This window comes from Vidua macroura, chromosome Z, assembly GCF_024509145.1.
Source record: "Vidua macroura isolate BioBank_ID:100142 chromosome Z, ASM2450914v1, whole genome shotgun sequence".
Classification (NCBI taxonomy): Eukaryota; Metazoa; Chordata; class Aves; order Passeriformes; family Viduidae; genus Vidua; species Vidua macroura.
Window position 1 is genome coordinate 51,969,098 of NC_071611.1, and position 21,716 is coordinate 51,990,813.

The following is a 21,716-nucleotide window of genomic DNA, read 5'->3' on the forward strand; positions in this document are numbered from 1 at the left end:
GAGAGCAACCATGACAGCAATAGGGATGTATAATTTTCTCTTATGCTCTTTTCACCATTGTGATATTTAACCCAAGTAAGGACAGTGAGCAGTGGGACTTGCTGTCATTTTGTGAGGCAGCAACAGAGTTCCAAAATGGCTGAGATGGTACGTACATCTAAAAGCCATTCAAACAGCTTGGGTGCTGGTGTCAGTCCATGTTTTCTCCAGAAGGCACTCTAAATTCATGATGTGTGCATTACCATATTTTAACATAGGAAAATAAAATCTGAACAATGTACAGACATATCTATCATCACACAGAAATGGACCCAGGCCTTTCCATGTGTATATACTGGGGCTTTCTGATATTTTTAGGGTATCCTTGTGGCTTTAAATAAGTTGAAAATAAATTAATCTATATATGTGTAAAGCCACACAGGTGCCAATTTTTTGGATGTCAGCTGTAGTTTCCCGAGATAGAAAAATGACCCAAGGCTGGTCACGGGACCATAAGAAAGCCAAATCCCCTTCTGTCCCCAGCCCACCAGAAGCTTCCAAATGTGTTGGCTTTGGATTTGGATTTACACTTTTGAAACCAGACCAGCCAGGCAAACAAAACAATACAGAAAACAGAACCACTCTCTCTGCAACATTGCAGACACCTGGAGAAACTGCAGTTCGTATGGTAAAAAAAATCTCAGCTGTGATGTCCTAGAAAAGGGAATATATCTATTCATTACACTGTGACACCAGAAAAAAAATCTATCCCTATCTTCTTTGGTTTTCTTGTCTCTCCAATACCACTTATCTTACCACAATATTCAAAAATGTAAAGTTCACAAACTTACTTCAGTACCTTACGAATATACTAATATTTTTATTTCAAAACATTTTTATAAAGAAGATACATTATTTTTTTTTTTAATTTTGGGAATAATCTGACTAACAATTGTAAAAGCATAGCCCCGCAAGACCAGCAATGTTGGCCTAACACGTGAATACTGGCATTCCCCTTAAGATTTAATTTTGTTTTCCTGAAGCTGCAAAATTTCTAGTAAGCGTTGAATTTCAAGAGTGTTGAATTGTAACTCTGAATCATTGTTCAGCAAAAATTGTTGTCCGCAGGTTTACCAAATGGTACATCCAGAATGGTACCACGGTTGCATTTTGTACCTCAAAGACTTTTCTAAACAGATTTTTATACCAATTATTTTGTTAGCTAAAAGTATGTGAGCATATGCCCTTATGCATGTGTGCACACAAGATAGAAAGGTATGAAACTTCTATGTGATATGCTATAACAAACTGTGCATATTTGTACTTATACATATATTCTTTGTAAAGACACCATAGATATTTATTCCTTTTGAAATTTTATATACTTACAAACCTACACAGGTGTGCTGAACACAACAGGTCTTGTGCTCTGCAGCAACGGGTGCTACCAGCCATTAACACTTCTGAGCTTCCTTTCACATGGGAAATTTACATCCCACCCAAGCTGAACGCAAAGGTCTCTCCTGCCTATTACAATGGACTATGTGCTCTTCACGGACAAAGAATTCAATTCCAAACACGAATATGAGAATATTTTCACTGCTATCCTTTTAAAAGCAGAGAAGTGACCATTGAAAGCAGACCATTTTTTGTCTTTTTTGAGAATGCTACAGCACCATCCACCCTACTGTTAGCAGAGACACCTCCCCCTTTGCAAAACCTCCATCAGCAAATGGCAGAAGAAGAGCAGGGAAAAAGCAAACCTTTCAGAAGTGTCTCAGCCAAGCTGAGGGCTGCCAGGGTGAGGACGTGCACCAGGAGCACCTTCAGCAGGTCATTCATGTTTGATCCAGAAGGCATCCAACTCCTTCAGGCAAGGCGTGCAGACTTCCCAGCCAGCTGCATTTCGGAAGCAGTGTGCAAGCAGAGCTTCTCTGTAAGTGACAGAGTGGGGTCTGAGGGATCTAAGTATAATCAGGAATTCTCCCACCCAGTGGTGGTGATGGACGTGGCCAGCTGGTGTGTATCCACTTTGGTCTGTGTGAAAGCGTGGGGCTCATGAAACAAGAGAAAGCAAATCTCTTCTGAATTCCTTCTAAGCAAACACAGAACAGTACAATGGGCAAATGCGTTTCCAGGGCAGTACCCTACCCCAGTGTTGCAAAGTCACCAGATCTTTATTCCAGCACACTGTAAGCACAATAGTAGGAAAAAAAAAATGTTTGCCATTGCCTTTTCCTTCATCTTAGACCCTCTCTTTTCCAGTTTTTCTCCTCTCACTCACACACACTCCCTCCCATTATAACCTTTCAAGATTGGCCGCAATATGCCACCTGTTGCCCTGCTGATAGTATTTCTTTTCTTACTAGATTCATTTGCTGGAGCAGAAGAGGTTGGCCTTGATGACTAAAAGTGCCTTTCTGTAGGGAAATATGACAGTGGGGTTTAATCTCCAGAAATATCTTGTTAATCACCAGGTCTCTGCCTAAGATGAAAGACAGACAATCAACACTCATTTTCTAGGAAGACTTAAAGAAACGTCAGAATCAAGATCTTCTGACTCTGTCTTGCCCCATCCTACCACAAAGGCCTATGTTATATTTTCCAAAAATGTTAAGTAATTTTTACTGCCTGTTTTTCCAACATAAATATTTATATGAAGAGCAAAGAGGCTTACCACTGTGGAAAGTCTGATACAGGGGCAATATCTGCATGAGCAGGGAAAAAGATGAATAATCAGTCCGGGAAGAACCTAATTGATGATGATCCTCTTGGAACATGACTCTGCATATTTTTCATCATTTTATCAGACGAGAACTTTGCACTAAACTATATGGTTTGAGGAAGCAAATGTGCAGTCATAACACATCACAGTAAAAGGTACTTCGAGATCCCTGGAATTTCCTTTATTTGCTGAAACTCTTGACTTAAACCACTTCTAAAAAGTCATTTCTGCAATGAACATACATGGTTCAGCAGTGCTTCTTCTGAGGAGCAAATGGAGTAAAACTAACCAGTGCGGAATGTGTGAATCCCTACGGTTTGGCATGGCTTTACAATAGCAATGTTACTTTGGGGACATACCACTGTTGATTAAGAACAAGGATCTCTAGACAAGTGTTCCTCTGAAGATGAATAAAGGCAGAAACAGTCACAGAAGATGTTAAAGATATTCCAAAAATTCTGGAGCTAGCAATGACAAAAAAAAGCAAAACAAGAATATGACAATGAAACAACAATAATCCTACCAGGGAACAGAGAAATACTGATTCATGGCTGAAGTTACAAATATTTCTTTTGTGTAAGTCCAGACATATCCAATTAAAATGCTTCATAGAAATGCATCTTGGATTTTTAGAGTAAAATTCTGTTCATGAAGGGACTTGGCCAAAGACCTTTGCATTGCTGTTTGGAATGTGTTACAAGGGCTTTGAAACTGTACCATCCATATAAGTGCAGAAATTATTTGCCAGTTGCAGCATCTAGAAATGTCACTGCCAGAAATGGCTGTTAAACACTAATAATGCCTTTGCATTTTGGGGATTACCACAGTAGTCTTAGTCTCTTATTTCCTCTACTTCGTATATTTTAACTAAGGATCATAATGAGCTCCACTACTCTAAATTGAAAGGATGTAAATTTACTCAGTACATGAGAGTAGAGAAAATACAAGGGCAAAGGTACACAATCTCCAGCTATACATGCCACACAACTAACATACAATATATATGGGAAGCTGGTGGTCATCTGTGCCTATCATGGAAAGATGTTTCTATGATTTTGCAGTGAAATCAATGAAAATCAAATGTTGGTGACACCAAACCTTCTTTGATTCCAAGTATTTTCCAAGCTTACCTTATAAAAGTAAAATGCATCTTTAATTTTTACTCATGGGGTTATGAGTTTGTTGCTTATTGGCTGTTATGCTTCGGGTTTTTCCTAACAAAGCTGAGATGCATGCAGTTTACACATAATTGTATTTACATCTGTTGTTTCTTATAGTCATGCCCCAAGGCTTCTGCTGAGATGAGGTCCCAGCAGCCTACACAATAACTAGAAGTCCGCTCCCCAGCTTTCAGACATAGTGGGAGAAGCTTTGCTCCCATGGATTTCTGCTTATCTCTCTGCACTCCAAACACTCCAAAGAAGTCAGTTAACGAAGTTCAGTACACAAGACAAGTTGTGTTCATTCACCTAGGTACCATTTTTTTCCCACTGCAAACTGTTTGTGAAGTAACAAATATAGTATTTTGAAATAAATGCATAAATAAAAAGAAAGTAGTAGTTTGTTAGAGTTGACACAAGAGATAATTGTCTTGCAGTCAATGAATTGCTTGATATTTCACCACTATGATGAGTGGAAACTGTTTGCAGGACAGAACCATGCTGGACCTTCTTCTGTACACCTCTGTACGCTTCCCTCTTTCTCCCAAGTATTCTGCTGGAGGTTGACAGTTTTGCATGCTAATCTGACATAATTTGACCACTGAATTATTTGAAAACTGCCTTTTCTTCCACATCACCCTCTGGGATGTCTTCTCCCCAGGTAGTCCTACATGTTCATCCAAGTAGACAGGCTAGGACAAGGTATTTCCAGCAGAAACTCCAGGCAGATAGAGAGACGTAATGAAATTGCTTTGGCAGTGGTCCTAATCACTGAAGCATCTGGTGATTTACACTGAAATAATGCAAGTCAACACTAACTCAGCCTGAGTAGTGATTGACTTGCCTGACCTCAGATTGAGGTGAAGCTGACTGGCCTGTAGATCCCTGGATCATGCTTCTTGCCCTTTAACTGGGTGACATTTGCTTTCTTCCAGCTCTCAGGCACCTCCCGTGGACACAACAACTTTTCAAAGATTCATTGTTGGTATGAAATGCAATACCACACCCTTTGTCATTGGCCTTTCCACCTCTTGTATGAGAAAGTGATAATCAATACTTTCCAAGAACCTCCTGGATTGTTTGTGTATTGCTGAAGGTAAGCCAGAAAATGAGCATGCCCTAACCTGCCAAGATAGCAGATGTATACAGACACAGAAGACAAGTGGTTTTCAATTCCCAAGCTGCCCTTTTCCAGCCAGCAGAGAGATGAGAAGGATGTACTGCGTGGTCTTCCCTTCAGACAGATTGCATGCACATGTCCCGCATGTACCAACCTGATGCTTGATGCACCCTTGCTGCTTCCTGCCTTAAAACTGCTGGCCTCTTAGATAGCAGCATTCTCACAAAACATTTGATAGTGAAACCCATTTTGGGGCTGTACATGTGCCTTTCTACGCAGAAATGAATCAAGGTCACATTGTCATAGAGTTATGGTCACACCACTCCTCCCACTTCACCCTGCCCACTTTGCCAGCAGTACCTACAGGCAGCACAAGCTCCTGGGTGTCTGACATGGAAAAAGCATCTTTGACAATGCATGCCAGCATAAGTGAGGAGATAAGCATCATTTTAGTTCTCTTATTACACAGTGCAAGTCACTTCTTTATAGTGATCCTGAGTTGAAGCAGGTCATGTAGCCACCAGCTCCAAGGGATTCAACTCAACCTCCAACACACATGTGGCCAGTAAGGTACTGTTGCTTGTGTCAGAACAGCAAATGCTGTACTCAATGTAATATGTAAAGGAGTGAGCTGTACTACTGCTGTTATTTACCCTGCACTTGATGCTTTTTGTTAAGTGTTTTAATTTTTTAATTGTCAAGGTGAAAGAAAGGCTTTTCTCTAAAGTTATTCAAGAAACACAGGCCCTTCCCAAAGGCCCACTTAGTGTTTAAATTTGAGGGTTTCAGACACACTTGACTTGGCCTCTGCCCTCAGCCATCTAGACCAATCTCTGGTCTCCTACTAATATTTCAACACCTACTAAGCTCTGATGCCTCAATCTAAAATAATCCTCTTTTATTCTCTTGAGATTTTGTGGCATTTGGGAAACCTAAAATTTGCATTAATTTCTTGCTATCATCTTGCTATAAACTTCCCTATAATTTTTCAGCTGACAGGATCTGACAGTACTAAGGACAATCTAAGATGCCATACTATGTTTTGTGGTGTGGCAAAATTATGTAGGGTTATGAGATGTAATTAGTGTGGTGGAATAATGTAAACAATGTAAAGAAAGAGAAATAATCCTTGTTGTGCACCTAGCTAGCTGTGCACGGTATATATAGCACAAAGGGTGAGCTGAATGCAGTTATTTTGTAATATATAAAACTAATCCCTCTGCTGGGAGATCTGCCTCCTATTTCAGTTGCTGCCAATGTTGTCCAGCCCCACACCATAACACAGGGAAAGACCCCATCCTCGATAACCCTCTCATCTCAGAGGATAACTCTGTCATGGTGCTGAGCTGGAGTGGAACAGAGATGTCCTGTTTCCCCAAAGAGAGTTGCCACAAAAATGTATGACCCTTAATCCTTAGCTTCTGGTTTCAGTCTGTTATCCTGTGCTTGCCATTGGAAGAGTGCAATCTAGGGACCAGGATGGCTGCTGACACACAAAACCTGCTCTCCACCACATGGTATCACAGCCCAGCAAGTGAGAAACAAGACCTGCATTTAGATATAGTTATAGCAGAGCTCTTACTGACCCCTGCTCAGGGAACTGGGAAAGGAGGGACCCAGGGTGGATTTCCAGGTCATAGGAGCCACATGAAGGAGAGCATCTACCTATGGGATCCCTTTTTGCAGAAATCAGGAAGTGTTTCACATCAGGAATACATTAGGGACTTAATATATCCCACTGATTTTGATCCCAGAATACTGCACCTTGTAATATCTCACTCTCACCAAGAAAAAAATAAAACCTTAGCTTGATCTGACAGTAATATTGGCAGTTACTGCAAAAATATAGTCACTAAAAATAAAATTTATTTCATATCAGAACTCCTGTGAGTATAAAGCTAAAACCAAAGAAAAGCACAATGAAATAAACATATATGATATCTCATGTGTCAGATCAATAAATGTTGAATTTTCAGATTTTGTCTGTCATTATTTCCTGTTCTTGATTACTGTTATAGATTGTGGAGGAGCAAAAGGCAAGCAGTGAGAGTTTATAGGCATGTGAAAAGCAAACAACCAGCTTGGTTTCAAACATTTAGCCTCTAGCACAGCAGGCTTCAAGTGAAAGATTTTGGTCCTGTACACAGTGTAGAAATCAACTGTCCTGAGTGATCATAGAATCACAGGCCTGTAAATACCTTTTCCTTCCATCACCATGATACCTCTGAAACTCACAACATCTCTCTGCAGCCAACTGGGATCCAAGAGGTGTTACAACATAGGGGTGTGATATGAGGAAACACTCAAGTTTCAGAAGTACCTGCACCCATGCAATAGCTTGTCTGCCAATGGAACAGGACACCTGAAATGGAGCTTCTGCATCCTGCCAGCTGATGGCAGGTTGCCATGAGTGGCTGCAGGAGGTGTGCAACACACAGGTCCCAGGGGCATCCTATCCCCTTTCCTTTCACTGAATGTGGGCAGCGTGCAGCAACATGCAAAACAGCTCCACCCTCTTTTTCCAGACAAGATAGCTTTTTCCTGTTGCTCTGATAGGAAGAACTTTAAAGCATGAATAGCTGAGGAGTTTTTAGACACTGTGCTATATGCTGAAAGTAATGTTGAGGGGCTTTGGCTATACATATTAAAAATGAGAAATTAAATTCTGCTCTGAGCTCACCCCAGGCAACCCCATTGACGTCAATGGAGTGTAACTGAGAGCAGAATGTTGCCTGTGATCTTTTTTACTCAGAGTTCACCTGCTGCTCATTTGAAGCCATAATCCTTGGTGACATCCCAGTCAGAGAGAGGCTTGCACAGAAGAGATCAGGTCCCAGTGTGAACTTCACTCAATGAGGCATTCTTGGCTATGATATTTTGGATCATCTCAATGTCTACCTGCTACATAAATCACATTGGCAGATATTTAAACATTGCTGTATATTATCGGGAAGCACAATAACTAGCACAGCAGTATAACTGAATATGTCCCCTCAATCAAATGGCAGATCATGGTCCAAAGACAGACCCAACACATTCAGCACATTTAAGAGCAAACACTGCAAAAATGATATCCAGATGATGTGAGGGAAGAAATGGGAGGAGAACCAAAGACAGAAGCCTCAAGGAAACATCCTTAGTAACACACAATTGCCCAAGGACAATAGGCTCCTGCAGGGGGACTGCAGCCAGAACAGTGCTTTCTGCAGGAACCACAGTGGCATTCTGTCCCCTTATGCAGATTTAACAGTCCAGCAGAAAAAGCATTTGAGGCACAAAGGGTGAGAGGAGGGTGTTCAGGAGCCCATAAGATGCTACAGAAGAGGGATAGGTATGAGAGTTTGCACATGTTCTATAAGCCTAGGGAAGAAAGCTCGACAGCGAGAAGAACCTTCAGCAGGTTCTGCAGAGCATGTGGCATTTATGACAATGAATTAAATGTTATGCTTTTCTGTCCCATATTTATTAGCACAGTCTGATAATCCTCCTTAGGTTTATTTAATTTTGAGAAAGAACAAGGAAATAGAAAATCTGATCCAAAATAACGACATATCCACAATATTAGTCCTTTAACTTCATTGGACTCGACCTAAGGGTCCTGTCCCTGCATGTTGTCAATATAACATCATTATCATTTAATATGTTTGAAGTGAGGGCAGTGTTCACAGTTTGTGGGCCTACCCCTACAGCCCAGGTGTGTAGTATGTGCTTGTGCCATTTACTATATTGTAAGTAAATAACGAATTGTGCATCAGCTGTATAGCTGGTCAGGAGATAATACCGATGGGATTGAGGGTTTGCACCTGAACTGAAATTGTGTCGTAGCTAACTAAAGCAAAACACTCACTTGAAAATTGCACAGGGCAGAAGCCATTTTGGGTAACCCTGCAAGAGGCTAAGACACAGAAGGCAGGCTTAGAGCCCTTTTGACAGCCCCTAGCTACTGCTGCCAAGTGGCAGTCACTTCTACATACACCTGCCCTGATATTTTGTCCCCAGATGGCAGCTAGAGAGGGATGTTAGCCTGGGTGAGGGCCTTTTCTCCCCTCCCCCCCTCCCTCCCTCTCCCTCTTCTCCATCCCACTCCAGATGGGATGTTCTGGTCACTGCTTCAGCATATCTCCACCTTGGACCTTCTTCCCATCACTTTCCTTTCTTCACCCAGCTGAGCTGGGCAGTTATTAGGCAGCTGTCTACAGCTCTCATGTAGAAACCACAGCCCTAGCCCTGATAGCTGTTGTCACTAATGCCAGCTGGTGATGCTTGTCCCAGCCCGTGTGCTTATCCCAGTAAACTCCTCTAAAACACTGTTGCCTATCCTCTTTCTCCAGAGCTATAGTGCAAAAATTCAGCTACACTTTAGTCGAGGCATTATCTTCTTCCCTCTCAGCTCTCTCCTTTGCCTCCTGTGAGCAAGGAAAAGCCTTGCACAGTCATGCAAGAGGCAACATCACTCACCAGCATTATCAGGGGTCAGACAACATGAGATGCATTTCTTACAGGAGTTCCCTCAGGGGGATGAGAGCATGTGTCTGGGTATTGCATAACTTTATCTCCCCAGATACTGGGCCAAGAAAAGCAGGAAACAATTGTACCTGTAAAGTGACAAAAGCATGTGGGACGGCTGCACACAAAGTCATGGTGTGAACACGGGTACTCCACAGCAATTATATGTCTGTTTCGAACACTGGAAAAGGAAAAATATCTGCTTTCCTTGATGAAATTTACATCCTGAAGAAAGTGTCATCACAGAAATGTGTCAAAAGAGACATTCCATACCGGAAAATCACTGTTTTGTTGGGGTTTTTTTGTTTTGTTTTTTTTGTTTGTTTGTTGTTTTTGGTTTTGGAGTGGGTTTTTTTTATTTTGTTTTGGTTTTTGAGTTTTTTTGTGGACAAGCATGATTTTGGATCTATTAATGTGTGGTATCATACTTGTCAAGGCACCTCCAATAACAGATGTATGACAGAGGCTCCTGGGGGATTGCTTCTGGAATGTCAGAAATGCATTACAGAGATACAATGTTCAAAACATCCAGAGGAAAAAAAATCCCTGAATTAGGCAATTCTGTCAGGCTGAGAAAATAAGATAACAAGCTGAAAATCTGAAGAATAGTTGTATTTTTGAAAATACACTAGTGTCCTTCAGGCATACAGAAATAATGACTCAGATCTTTAAAAACAGAAATAATGACTCAGATCTTTAAAAAATCGTAGTTGCCTTGAAAATTAGGGTTGTGGCGGCTAGTAACCTTGCATTGTCTGCACTATTAATGGGTCACAGTCCTAAATTCTTCTGGAAAAAATGGAAATTGAACTTTGTTTTGTAATAAAAGCAGATATTCTTACATAATCTACCAGCCCCAGGGGTTGATGCATTTAGCAGAATGTCAAATAATATGATAAAACCGGAACAGTTGCAATGCTGGAGCTAAACTTATTTGTGAAGCCCTGGCAATAGATTTCAGGGCTGGTTCAAGAACCCACACCAACAGGAATGGTGTGCTTTGGTGGAGTCATTCACAGACATAATTTTTCTAGGATGCAGTTTTTGGATGGTGGCTGTCAGAAATTACATGATATCTCTGTTTCATTCAATGGAAAAAGTCTCTCTGAATAAGAGAAAAGAAAAGTCCCCGAGGGACAGACTTCTGCAGTAACAAATTAACTAGTAGAACAAAGCACAACATTTCAAAGGAGGTTCTGAGGTTTTCGGGGCTTTACTCAAGGCAAATGTCTCCTGTTGTATTTCAATAAATGCACTGCATTCCTCTAAAACTCGTGCCCTTTATATTACATTGTAATGACATTCATGTGTAGCATTAGGTTTGGCTAAAATACACTTATTTATTTGCTAACAACTTAACTTATAAGAGGACCTAAAGTTTGACTCAAAAGGAAGAAAAACTCTCAGCTTCCAAAATTTCCAAAAGTCCTTGCAGATGCCTGGCCTCTCCTAGCATAAGTCAAAGCTCTTCCATTTGTCAAGCTTCTCATGCTGGGAGATGACCTGGGGGCCTTGAGTCTCCACCATCACACTTGAGAATGGATCTGGCATGGTTTCCTGGTCTTTAAGGATGCCACCATGCACTTTACACTGGAAGAAACACTTCCCGTATTTGACTGGGGACAATTCCATATTTAGAAACAATTCCAGAATCACAGACTTATGCTAAACTTCATATCCTTCACATGTTGGGGTTTTTCCTGGAATACAGGTGATTATAGTCCTCTGCCAGACCTTTCACTCACCCCCTCAGATCCACACGACCTTGGTTGTTGCCATACATCACACAGTGACCAAAATGTTTTTCAGAAAACATGTATCAACATTTCCAGCAAGAATGCTTCATCACAATTTTTTTGCCAAGTGATGCCACATCTGGCCATGGCTCTGTTACAAAAGATAGAGTATCATATGCATTTGCTAAGAAAAGCGATGAGGCTCTTCCTCATCAGCTGTTATCCTTAAAAGTAAAGGTGCTGCCAATGTAGCACTCTGTGCTCCAGCAATCCTCACAGGCTGCTCCCTGCCTGTCAGAAGCACAAAATTACGCAATCCTTTCTGTGCAGCTGCTACTTGAGCAACTGTGGTAATGTCTAGACTCTCTTCTCCCTTGCGTGAGCTCAGAGGCATCATTTTGCCCCAGTCCAAGCTCCTACAAGGCTTGATAAAAGATCTGTGACCCTTCTTTTGTGATGGCCATAAGAACATATCGGTCAATGTGGTCCTCCAGCATAGGAGGATTCAGAATCTGCCATACAGTACCTCATGTTGAATTAGGTAAGAGAAGCTGGGGCTAATGGAGACCTGCTGTTTCATGGCAATGACTCTGCTGCTCTCTCTGAGGCTGTAGTACCTGTGTGTGACAATGCACAGCCTCTGTTGATATGTGTGTGATATGAGACACATTCCTTTGCCTCCACACTGCAACTACTTGGCCTCAACATCAGCGCTGGCAAAAAGGAAGAGGGACATGTAATCAGAGATGAAACTGGGTGTGTCACTAGTATAGCACAAATTACATGTAGCAAGAAAGGCCGTAACAGTAAAAAAAAAGAAAGTGACTAACAAGCCCATTCACAGCAGATAGAGAAGGGTATAGAACCTGAAAGATAAGGAGTTGACCAGGGATGTGGGGAGAAGCCAAGTTTGGCCTTGAAAGATGAAGGCACTACATAGCTTGTAAGTAGGTTTTATACAAAGGGGATTGTGCCAATGGAAAAAAAAAACTGTGCTTAGTGGTGTTTGGCAGAAAGAGATTTGGTGTTGTTACCCCAGTCTCACCAGCATATGCAACTAACATGCCTGCTCTGTTAGGAATGGCATTGTGCAACCGAAGCAGGGTCACCTAGACTTCCACATTGAGAGGCAGCACATCACATATTTGTGATGCTGACTACACTAGGTGAGGTCAGGCACTGACTCTGAACACCATTGAAAATATGAGCAGCTAATTTCTTCTCAGCAAGAGTTCAGAGGATGGTGTTTGCAGGACAATTAAAAACATAACCTGGGGTCTCAAACGAGGAACTAACCAAGAGTTCTTAATATCAGAGGAAAGTCTATTAGGACATAATTTACAATACATCTTGTATCATTTTTGCTATCCTTGTGTGGGCAGTAGAAGTCTGCTTCCAGTCTGTTCCTTAAGGAATGCTCTTTAACCCCTTGAATGGGTTGAAACTTATAGTATGGAGGTATTAACCTATAAAAATCCACATCAGTTGCTGAGTACCAGCAGGAATCAAGAAAGTGTGCAACCAGAACAGTAGCTTCTCTCTTTATTAGCTGCTGTCCTGTAAGTTACCCTCTTAGTACTAGATCAAGAGTGTGGAAAAAGAAATCTAGCCAGAAAATCCCTGACCCTTGTGGCTCAAGGTGTGGGAGCATTTCCATAGTGGTACCCAGCACCATGAGACAGCATAACCAGAGGGCTTACACAGTGCTGAGTGGGACAATAGAACAGCATTGAACAGATCTAGTAGATTTGCATCCTGTTGTAGGTAACTGGTGACCTGGGAGCCAATATGCAGGGCTGGTGTCTCTTGCAGGGCAGGAGGCTCTCCAGTGCTACTCTATATCACACACAGAGTACTCACAGGGAACAAACCCTGACACCCAAGCAAAAGGAGAGTTCTAAAATGTCTGCCAAGGTTCCAGATTTATATGCATTACAAGCATATTAAACAAGTAAAATAACTCCTGTAATAATTATATATATATATATATATATATATATATATATATATATATATATAAAAATTGTTGATCAGAATTAAAAAGATGTGTTCCACTTCTTTGCAGAGATATGGATTAATTTCAAGATTTTGTATTACTACCAGGAGTCATCTGCAGAAGCTTCTTCTGTGTATGTTTTGCTGTGTATCAAATATTGATTCTGCATAACCTCATATAAAAAAACATCAATTAATGAAAATTTAAGGAAAGTCTCCTGAGTTTAAGTTGGATTCTTGTTCAATCTTCAGATAATCATTCTGTAATACTGTGTTGAGTACCTGATTTTATCTAAGAGGTATTACTTTATAGAAGTCAGTTAATAGGAATCATTGAACATTGCCAAGTTAAACTCTTCTAAAAGCTAAGAAAAATAAGTGAGGTGTTAAAAAGCAAAATGCAACCTGGAACTGACTAATTCCCAGGAGATTTTTGGAATACAAGACCTCTATTTTATTAAAAATACTGGGAAATCACAGGAATAGAGCATGGATAATCTTCTTCTTCCATTTAAAATAGTTCAAACCTAGCTGAGTTTGGACTAATGCAACATCTGTCGGGTGTTTTCAGGTTTGAGGAAACACAAGTGGGATACAGTGGTGCAGTAAGCATTAGCTGATCTGAAAAATAACCTCACTTGGTACAAAATACAACATTCATTTTAAAACACAGTCCCTGGCAGTGGCAAGTACAAAGGTTGAAGTATGAGAATGATACACTTCAGGCACATATCTGAAATTGTGAACTCACTCTTTCATCAAGACATTTCTGTGAGCCATGGCATCTGAATTTCTGGGAAGAGAGGTTCATAAGAGCAATATATTGGGTATGTGCATATTACTGAACTAGAGATCACTTTAAGAAAGATTGAGGATGAGCTTGGGAGATAACAATGAAGTCAAAAGCAGATAAGAAGTTCAATTGTGCTATAAGGTCATTTTGAAAGGAAAATTCTGTATTGAAAATGAGTTATTGCTGTGTGGGTTGCCTTCTGAGCCACTATGCTGTCTAAGGACACATATGCAGAATTATCTGCTTCCTTTGCACATGTTCTCCACTAAAAGGACAGGACTAGGTATCAGATGTTATTTACTATTAAACTCCCAGAGACTAAGATACCCATTTCCAATGGAGTCAAGCTTGCAATGATAGGACACATTTCATGGAGAAGATTAAAACTTGGCCCCATTTTTTTCCCATGTGGAGGAGCACAGCCTTTAAGAAATAATGTTCTGTGATGTGAAATTACATGCTTTAAGTCCCTATTTTGAACATGCAGTCTTAAGATCCATCCATAGCTCAAGAAACCAGTATTTGGCAACTGGATAATACTGGGCATTTTCAACAAAAGGATTAAATCAAAATTATTAAGATAATTCGTCTAGGGCTTTTTTGTTTCATTATTACAAAGTTTCACCGAGAAAGTGTTTTTCTGCAACAATTTTTTTGTCAAGGCATGTTCTCTTTGGGTTTTTTTAATGCATGGTCGTGAATAATCTGATATGAAGTCACAAGGACATCTAGCCATGGGGTCTGGCAGATAATGCTGTTCCTCACAGCTGAAGAACCAGGGCACTGACAGCACGAGAAAAAAATGTGAAAAAATTAACACAATTCAACATATCTAACAGGAGAAATAAAATGCTGATTTTGGGACACTAGTTCTTACCAGTCTGCTGTTTTAGTGGTGGGCAGAAAACTGCAGAGTTGACTTGCACTGAATGAGTCCTACTCCTGTAGCCTTTACCTGTGGTCTGCCTGGTAAACAAAGGCCACAACCCTTCTGAATATAATGTTGCTGAAAGCCTTGTTCAAGTCCTCACTGGGATTTTTCATGAGCTGTTTTCATGCCTCCACCTCTGACTTCCTTTACAAGGCATGATTCTGTCAAGGACAGAGATAGAGAAAAAGTCCACTCTTTCAAAAGTGGTGAATCTAGTTTGTTTCTATATTACTGTTTATTTTATGACAGTGTAACAAAGTCAGTAAATCTTGTTAAGCTAGAGTCAGTATTAGCAATGGAAATAATTACTACCACTTCAACTGATGTTTTGTTAATTTTACTGTAGTGCTGTCTCATGAGTCATGACAGGATGGAAATTAATTTGTCACTGCTGTAGGTCTCTTTCTTTACTATAAAGCAAGTTTCTCCTCTTACATTCATCTGCTCTAGTGCCTGTAGTAGAATGAATAAACCAAAAATATGCTTGAACATCCTTTTATGTGCTGCCTTCTCCATGGCCAAAGCATTTTAAGTATTGTTTTGCTGTGGTAATGGAACAGTCATGTGAAATTGAGGCCCTGGAGATGGCATCTCTGAAAGTCACATAAAGGCTTTGGACTCTTTCAGCCTTTGAAAAAGTATATTTTTAGTGTCTTCACAAAGAAATTTGCTTCTGAGGACTTCATGGTATAAAAGTTGTGCCTCATATCAATTCACAGCATAGCCAGCTGTCTTCTGTCCACAGTCAACAGACAACATGGCAGTGCATGGAGTTTTGTCCCCTTGGCAGCCAGGACTGGATCTTCATTTCTTCACACCCTTTCCAGGATGTCACCTCCTTTAAGTCATAATACAGTGAAACCACGTAAAGAAGCAAGAAGATGCATAATCTATCTGGTGACCAGAGAAGATCCTTGCAGTGGTTAAGGCTGGAGCATGGACCATATGAGGGATGGCAGAGAGTGGTTCAGCCTGGAGAGGAGGAGGGGAAGGACAGACTTTATGTCCAGTCAAGAGGCAAGAGGACATGATTTGCAAAAAGGTTCATTTTGGTTTACCTACTAAGAAAGGTTTTTCACCTTAAGGGTGGTTATTCACTGGAAGATATTATTCACTGGAAGATAGTCTTGGAGATATTGCAGGACCTCCAGCCTTGGAAACACTAACACTCTGATAGCACAAGGCATACAGTAACCTGTTCTAATGGGTCCTGCTTCATGCAGGGCAGGGGGTTGCATAGCTAGAGGTATCTTCCCATCCAAGTTATTCCGTGAGTTAATGAAGGCTTTAGAAAGTTTTTTGTTTTATTTATTTGTCTAAAGGACTGGCTTCTAATCCCTGTTAAGTTTCTCTGCCTTGGATTTAGCAAGCTCACAATGTTTCAAGAAAAATCTCAGACCAGCCTTTCACATAAGCATTTTTATTCTAAAAACTCCAGTAGGAGAAAAGAGGTAGATTCTCATACAAAAATATAAAAGAAAACTCCTCTCCATTTTTTCTTTGCCTGTTAAAGCGGGAATTTGTTCAATTTGTGCAACCATTTTGCCTTTATCTCTGGATATGTTCAGCTATTCTTCAATACACCAAGGCTGCAGCAGCCTGGTCAGTTTTTAGGTGGTGGCTTAACCTGTATTTCCCAGTGTGGATTATAACTAAGACAGCTGCAAATAGCTGACTTCATCTGGCACTCTTCAGATCTGCTTCCAAATTCTCTGAAGAGTGAATAAATAAGAGTCCTAATGCTAAACTCTTTCTTACTGAAGAGCTTTTTCTCATTTGCTCAAAGAGCTCAAAGAAGCCTTTCTCCATTGTTACGGGATTTTTATTTCAAAAATTAAATGTAGCATTTACTGAAATTTAAATCTGTTGTAAGTTGGAGGCATGTACTTTGGGTTGTTTTGTGATATTTTAATGTCTGAAAGTGATGCAGTCAGAAAAGCTGTAAGAAATTAGACTTAAAAACAACTTTTCTTGAAAACAGACTCCAGCAGTGAGGAAGCCTAAAGCTCTCATCCACCTGTGTAGGAATCCAGCTTTGTCTCTGGGAAAGTATGCCTACTTTCTGTGACCAATGAGGAATCATAGCCAATAGCTTACCTGCCTTGTACTTCAAGAGTAAGATCTGAATCCACCTCACACTTCCACCTGCTCCCTTCACTCAGGCTGGTGCATTGCTCCCTGACCCAAGCACCTTTGAGGAGGTGACAGTTACCTCTCAGCACTGTGCTCATGCTCTCATAGCATCTTGGATGTACAGCACATGCATCCAGCCGTGAAAGGACCTGTGGACAAAGGAAATGTCAGTATCTTTTCAGAGGCTCCAAACATGTAGTTTAACACTTAAATGTTTCATTATGCCAGACTGTGCTTTGATGATACACAGAGGAAGTAACAGTGGGCTTTTTGTCTGTAAACTCCACTTTTTCAGGTGAAATTTCAGCTCTTGAAACCAATCCTATTGTGAAACTCATCCCAGAGTGCTTTCTGCGAGACTGATGCATATTCCATAAGTTTTGAAACAATATAACACGCTCCTCATGACACCGTTAAACTGCACCATTTTCTTCATTTCATCATGGCTGTCTGGTTTTAAGCACTGCAGAAATACAGATGTGTATTTCAGACTTGAGAAAAAACAGGACTCTGATAGTCTACACGATGTATTGGTCTGCAACATGGCTCTCTCTTGTGTCAGGCAAAAAAGTCTTATCAAAGAAGGACCTGAGGAGGGAAACAGCTGCTCCCTTTGAGGGTTAGGAGGGGTTGGCATGACTTCTTTTCTATTCCAGTAGCAGTTTCACTTCATTCAGTTGTATTAGAAAATGTTTGGACCCAAGGGCTTCCCAAAGTGCATCAAGTTTCTCTAACCACTGCCTGAGAAAACCATCATACCAGTATGTTACCCACAGTACTCACAGTGCTCACAAGTTAAGACCTGAAGGGCATTTTCTCAGATTTACTGGAAAGATGCCAAAGACTTGGTAGAAAACTTGAAAATATGTTCTATCCTGTCTACTTCTTATCTCTTTCTCCATGTCTATACTCTTCAATCTCTTGACCCATGACTTTCACAGCATATCTTTTCCTAACTGAATGGATCACAACATTATTCAAAATAACACAGAGAAGAAGTGAAGTAAAGCTACAATTCTTTTTCAGTAGATACTGCATTTTAGCATCTGCACTCACCATATGTTGAATGCTGTGCTGCAGTGCTGATGGACACCAATGGTGCACCTACATAACACATGAAGATTTGCTCAACTAAGTGAGAAAACCTGGGTTCTTCTTGTAGATGATACATGATCTCTTTGGACATGGCATGAATTGCAACAAATAGCTTGAAAGCAAACAGAATTTGGCTCCTAATAGGTTATTCAAGAATATATTATCTTGCCTCCTTCAAATACAGAGAGAGCGTTTTAGCCAGTCTCACAGACTAAACAAGTAGAGCTGAACACATGCAGCCTCAGACAGTTCCTAAAGCTCTTGAGACATCTGTCTTTCAGATTTGCTTTCTTTTTTCATGGGTGTGTAGGCTCTATGTTCAGTGGAATGACACATGGAAGCCTGTCCAGTGTGTGACTCAACTTGAGGAGAGCTCTTCTGCAAGTTTGATATAATTAAATAATTATAATTAAGTTCTATTGACACATTTGATCTTACTAACTTAGTAAGATGGGAGAGAATGGGTTGACTGCCTAAGATATAAATAAAGTCTGAGATGGTCCCTATTGCTTCCTCAAGTTGTTTTGAATTTGTACAGTTGTACTGTACAGGCAGTACACCCTTTGTGAATATCACTTCTTGGTTTCTTTGACATCCTTGCTTTGTGTGTTAGCAGCATTGATTTATTAGATGGGAAAAGTCTGTTCATGAGCAGTTCCATGGAGGTTATTAAATCAAAGGCACAAAAAATTGTCAAATGTTATCAGTGTTCAACCCATAAAATCTGATACATGGCCACGGCTCAGAAATCTAGATGTCATGAGTATTTTTAGTAAACACCAGAACATATTTTCATCTCTTCTGGTTTCTCTTTACTTGGAGCACTTTCATGGAATATAATCTACAGAGGGCAGGAAAAATGCTACATTCTAAAAATAGCATGGCCACTGCTTGATTCTGTCTGAGTAAAGCAAAGGTACATTCAAGCTTGTGAATATTCACATTTCCATATGAATATTTAATTCTCCAGGATTAATTGCTCTCCTAAGCCATGTCGTATAAGGGAGGAGCAGTTGGACTCATTTGGTCTGTCCAGCCTGGAGAAGAGGAGACTGAGGGGAGACCTCATTGCAGTTACAACTTCTTGTGAGGGGAAGAGGAGGGGAAGATGCTGATCTCGTCTTAGTGGTGACAGTGACAGGACCCAAGGGAATGGCCTGAAGCTGTGTCAGGGGACGTTTAGGCTAGGTATTAGGAAAAAGTTCTTCAGCCAGAGGGTGGTTGGGCACTGGAAGAGGTTCCCCAGGGAAGTGGTCACAGCACCAAGCCTGACAGAGATCAATAAGTGTTTGGGCAATGCTCTCAGACCCATGCTATCACTCTTGGGGGTGGTGCTCTGCAAGTCCTGGAGCTGGATTTGATGAACCCTGTGAGTCCTTTCCTACTCAGCATAATCTTTGATTTTGTGTAAATATTGAGTTCTGAGGGGGAAATAAGCAACATTAGACTGTCGTCAGCACAGTTTTAAACTATTTCCAGTGGTTTGTTCTCTGTGAACATACTGACATCTCGTGGTTCAATCTGAAACTGTGACTGGTTCACATTCAGAAGAGAAATTTCTGCAAGGAACAGTCTAATTTTTTACATAAGTTGCATTCTTTCTGCTTATTCTGGGACAGTAGGGGGGAAAATAGATCTTAAACTTGAAAAGACAATTTTTTTTAAAAAAAAATAGCTGTTTCTTAAGTGGCTGAACAGACTCTGGAACCTGGAACACTGAAGTGCAGGAATTCATAGTTTCTAGCAGAGCTACAATAGTGAGACTCAGTTCTGTTTCCATCATTCACTGCACTGTCTTCAGATAGAGGGAGGTGAAGTTATTGTTGGGGGATTGCCTACTCAGGGTGACCCAGCCTTGTCCTTCTCCCTGGGCCCCTGGGTCAGTGCACACATGCACTGACACAGACCGCTGCTGTGAACATGCTTACCTAGAAGATCTGTTCTGTTCATGCCAAAGAGTAATTCCAAATGCTGGCTAAATCAAGAATAAGGACAGCAGAGTAACATGTGACATGCAGGCCACAAAACATCCCGTTTGTCACTAAAAGTCTCACCTTATCCATACAAAGAGTTTTAACAAAGTCTGTGGTACTGCATTGATGGAAGCTGTAATGAAAGGAAATAGACAAGATGTGAAAAGGAAAGGCAGCTGATACAATGTTTGGCTATAAGGATTATTAATTTGTCATGGAGCTACTCCAATTCAGACATGCAAGTTGTTTCTTCTGGGCTGCATGATAAAAGACCTTCTTCCCATGAAAGTGGTAGTCACAGAGAGTGAGGGAAACAAGTAACAGGAATGCCCTTAAAACCCACAAAGATTATGTGACCAACTTCTAACTCTGTCAAGCAGTGAAAAATGGACCAGGCGCTCACAAACCAGTCATACATTATGCATGCAAACCACATGCGACAAGAGCTGCCGTGTCCTTGCGTGGAGCCTGTGGCTGAACAGCAGCACTTGGCAAAGGCAAAGCCCAAACAGCCTACAGTCCCTCCCCATGGGGCACAGTGCACTCTTCATGGTCAGTGTGTCCCATGCACACCAGCAAACGGCTACACAGGCAGCTGCTCTGCCCCTTCCCTGGCTTCCCTCCACCACTGGCCCCAGGGACATTTCCTCCAAAACATGCTTTGGGCCCATTTAAGATGGGCTAACATTTCTAAATCCTCTCTCTGCTTGAGACAGGAGGAAGATAATTATGTTAGGAAGGTAACCATCTCAGCTTACAACAAATTTCTGAGACAGGAAAGTTTTGTCCCTTACAATCTTTGTTAGACACTCAGTGTCTCCTTTGCCTTGAAACAATCATGTTGATATCTCTTTGGGACAAATTCTCTAGATTAATTTCTGTGTTGATTCAGCATCACTTCTTTTTTTTTCATGTAATATCTAACCAATTCTATGAAGGCACTAAGACTAGTCAGTGTGATGGGGAGCACATCCAATATTTATCCCTGGCCATCAAAGCATGCCGGAATGTCTTGCCTAAAGCCATGGTAGCTTTTGTGGATAATTAGGTATGAGCCTTAGTCTGAGGCTACCATCCACATCTCTGTAGTAACGCCTGTTACACTGCAACTTATATTCCCTCTGAGACACCCTTATTACTGTGGGGGGCATGGTGCAGGAGGAAAACTCTATGAGGAAGAGGGCTTGTACAGAGTAGTACAACTGTTACTTGTTTATTTCAGTGCCTCCTGATAAAGAAAAAAAAAAAACAAACCAAAAAAAAAAAAACAACCAAAAAAAAAAAAAAACAAACAAACAAACGAACAAAAAAAACAAATAACAAACAAAAAACAACCAAGCAGAGATCCTATAAGGGAGACTATTCCAGTTTTCATGTGAGCTCAGAGATAATACTGCATTCAATTGTTAGTTACTTCTTTCTCTAGCCAGATGACAATGCCTTCTTCTCCTGGAAAGAGCATTCCAGCTGCACACTGCTAAAATTAACTTCATGGCTGGAAAGCTCAAAGTCTTTACACCGGACAAAAAGGCTGGAGATTGTATTTATGGTCATTTCTATTCATGTTTAG

The 21,716-nt window shown here is 40.8% G+C and overlaps 1 protein-coding gene and 1 long non-coding RNA gene across 2 annotated transcripts in view; both read right to left on the reverse strand.

Moving 5' to 3' along the window:
* Positions 1–2,407, reverse strand: part of MUSK (muscle associated receptor tyrosine kinase) — a 54,890-nt gene extending 52,483 nt beyond the window's left edge. The window contains exons 1-2 of the mRNA XM_054003035.1: positions 2,346–2,407; positions 1,743–1,913 (exon numbers count right to left, since the gene is read on the reverse strand). Of these exons, the coding sequence (XP_053859010.1) occupies positions 1,743–1,839 (97 nt within the window). The 5' untranslated portion in view covers positions 1,840–1,913; positions 2,346–2,407. The remainder of the gene's footprint in view (positions 1–1,742; positions 1,914–2,345) is intronic.
* Positions 2,408–15,161: 12,754 nt separating this feature from the next.
* On the reverse strand, positions 15,162–17,526 carry LOC128822092 (uncharacterized). Its single transcript, XR_008441352.1, has 2 exons — positions 17,043–17,526; positions 15,162–15,917 (listed from the first exon to the last, which is right to left on the reverse strand). It is a non-coding gene; the product is annotated as an uncharacterized LOC128822092 (long non-coding RNA).
* Between the last annotated feature and the right edge of the window lie 4,190 nt (positions 17,527–21,716).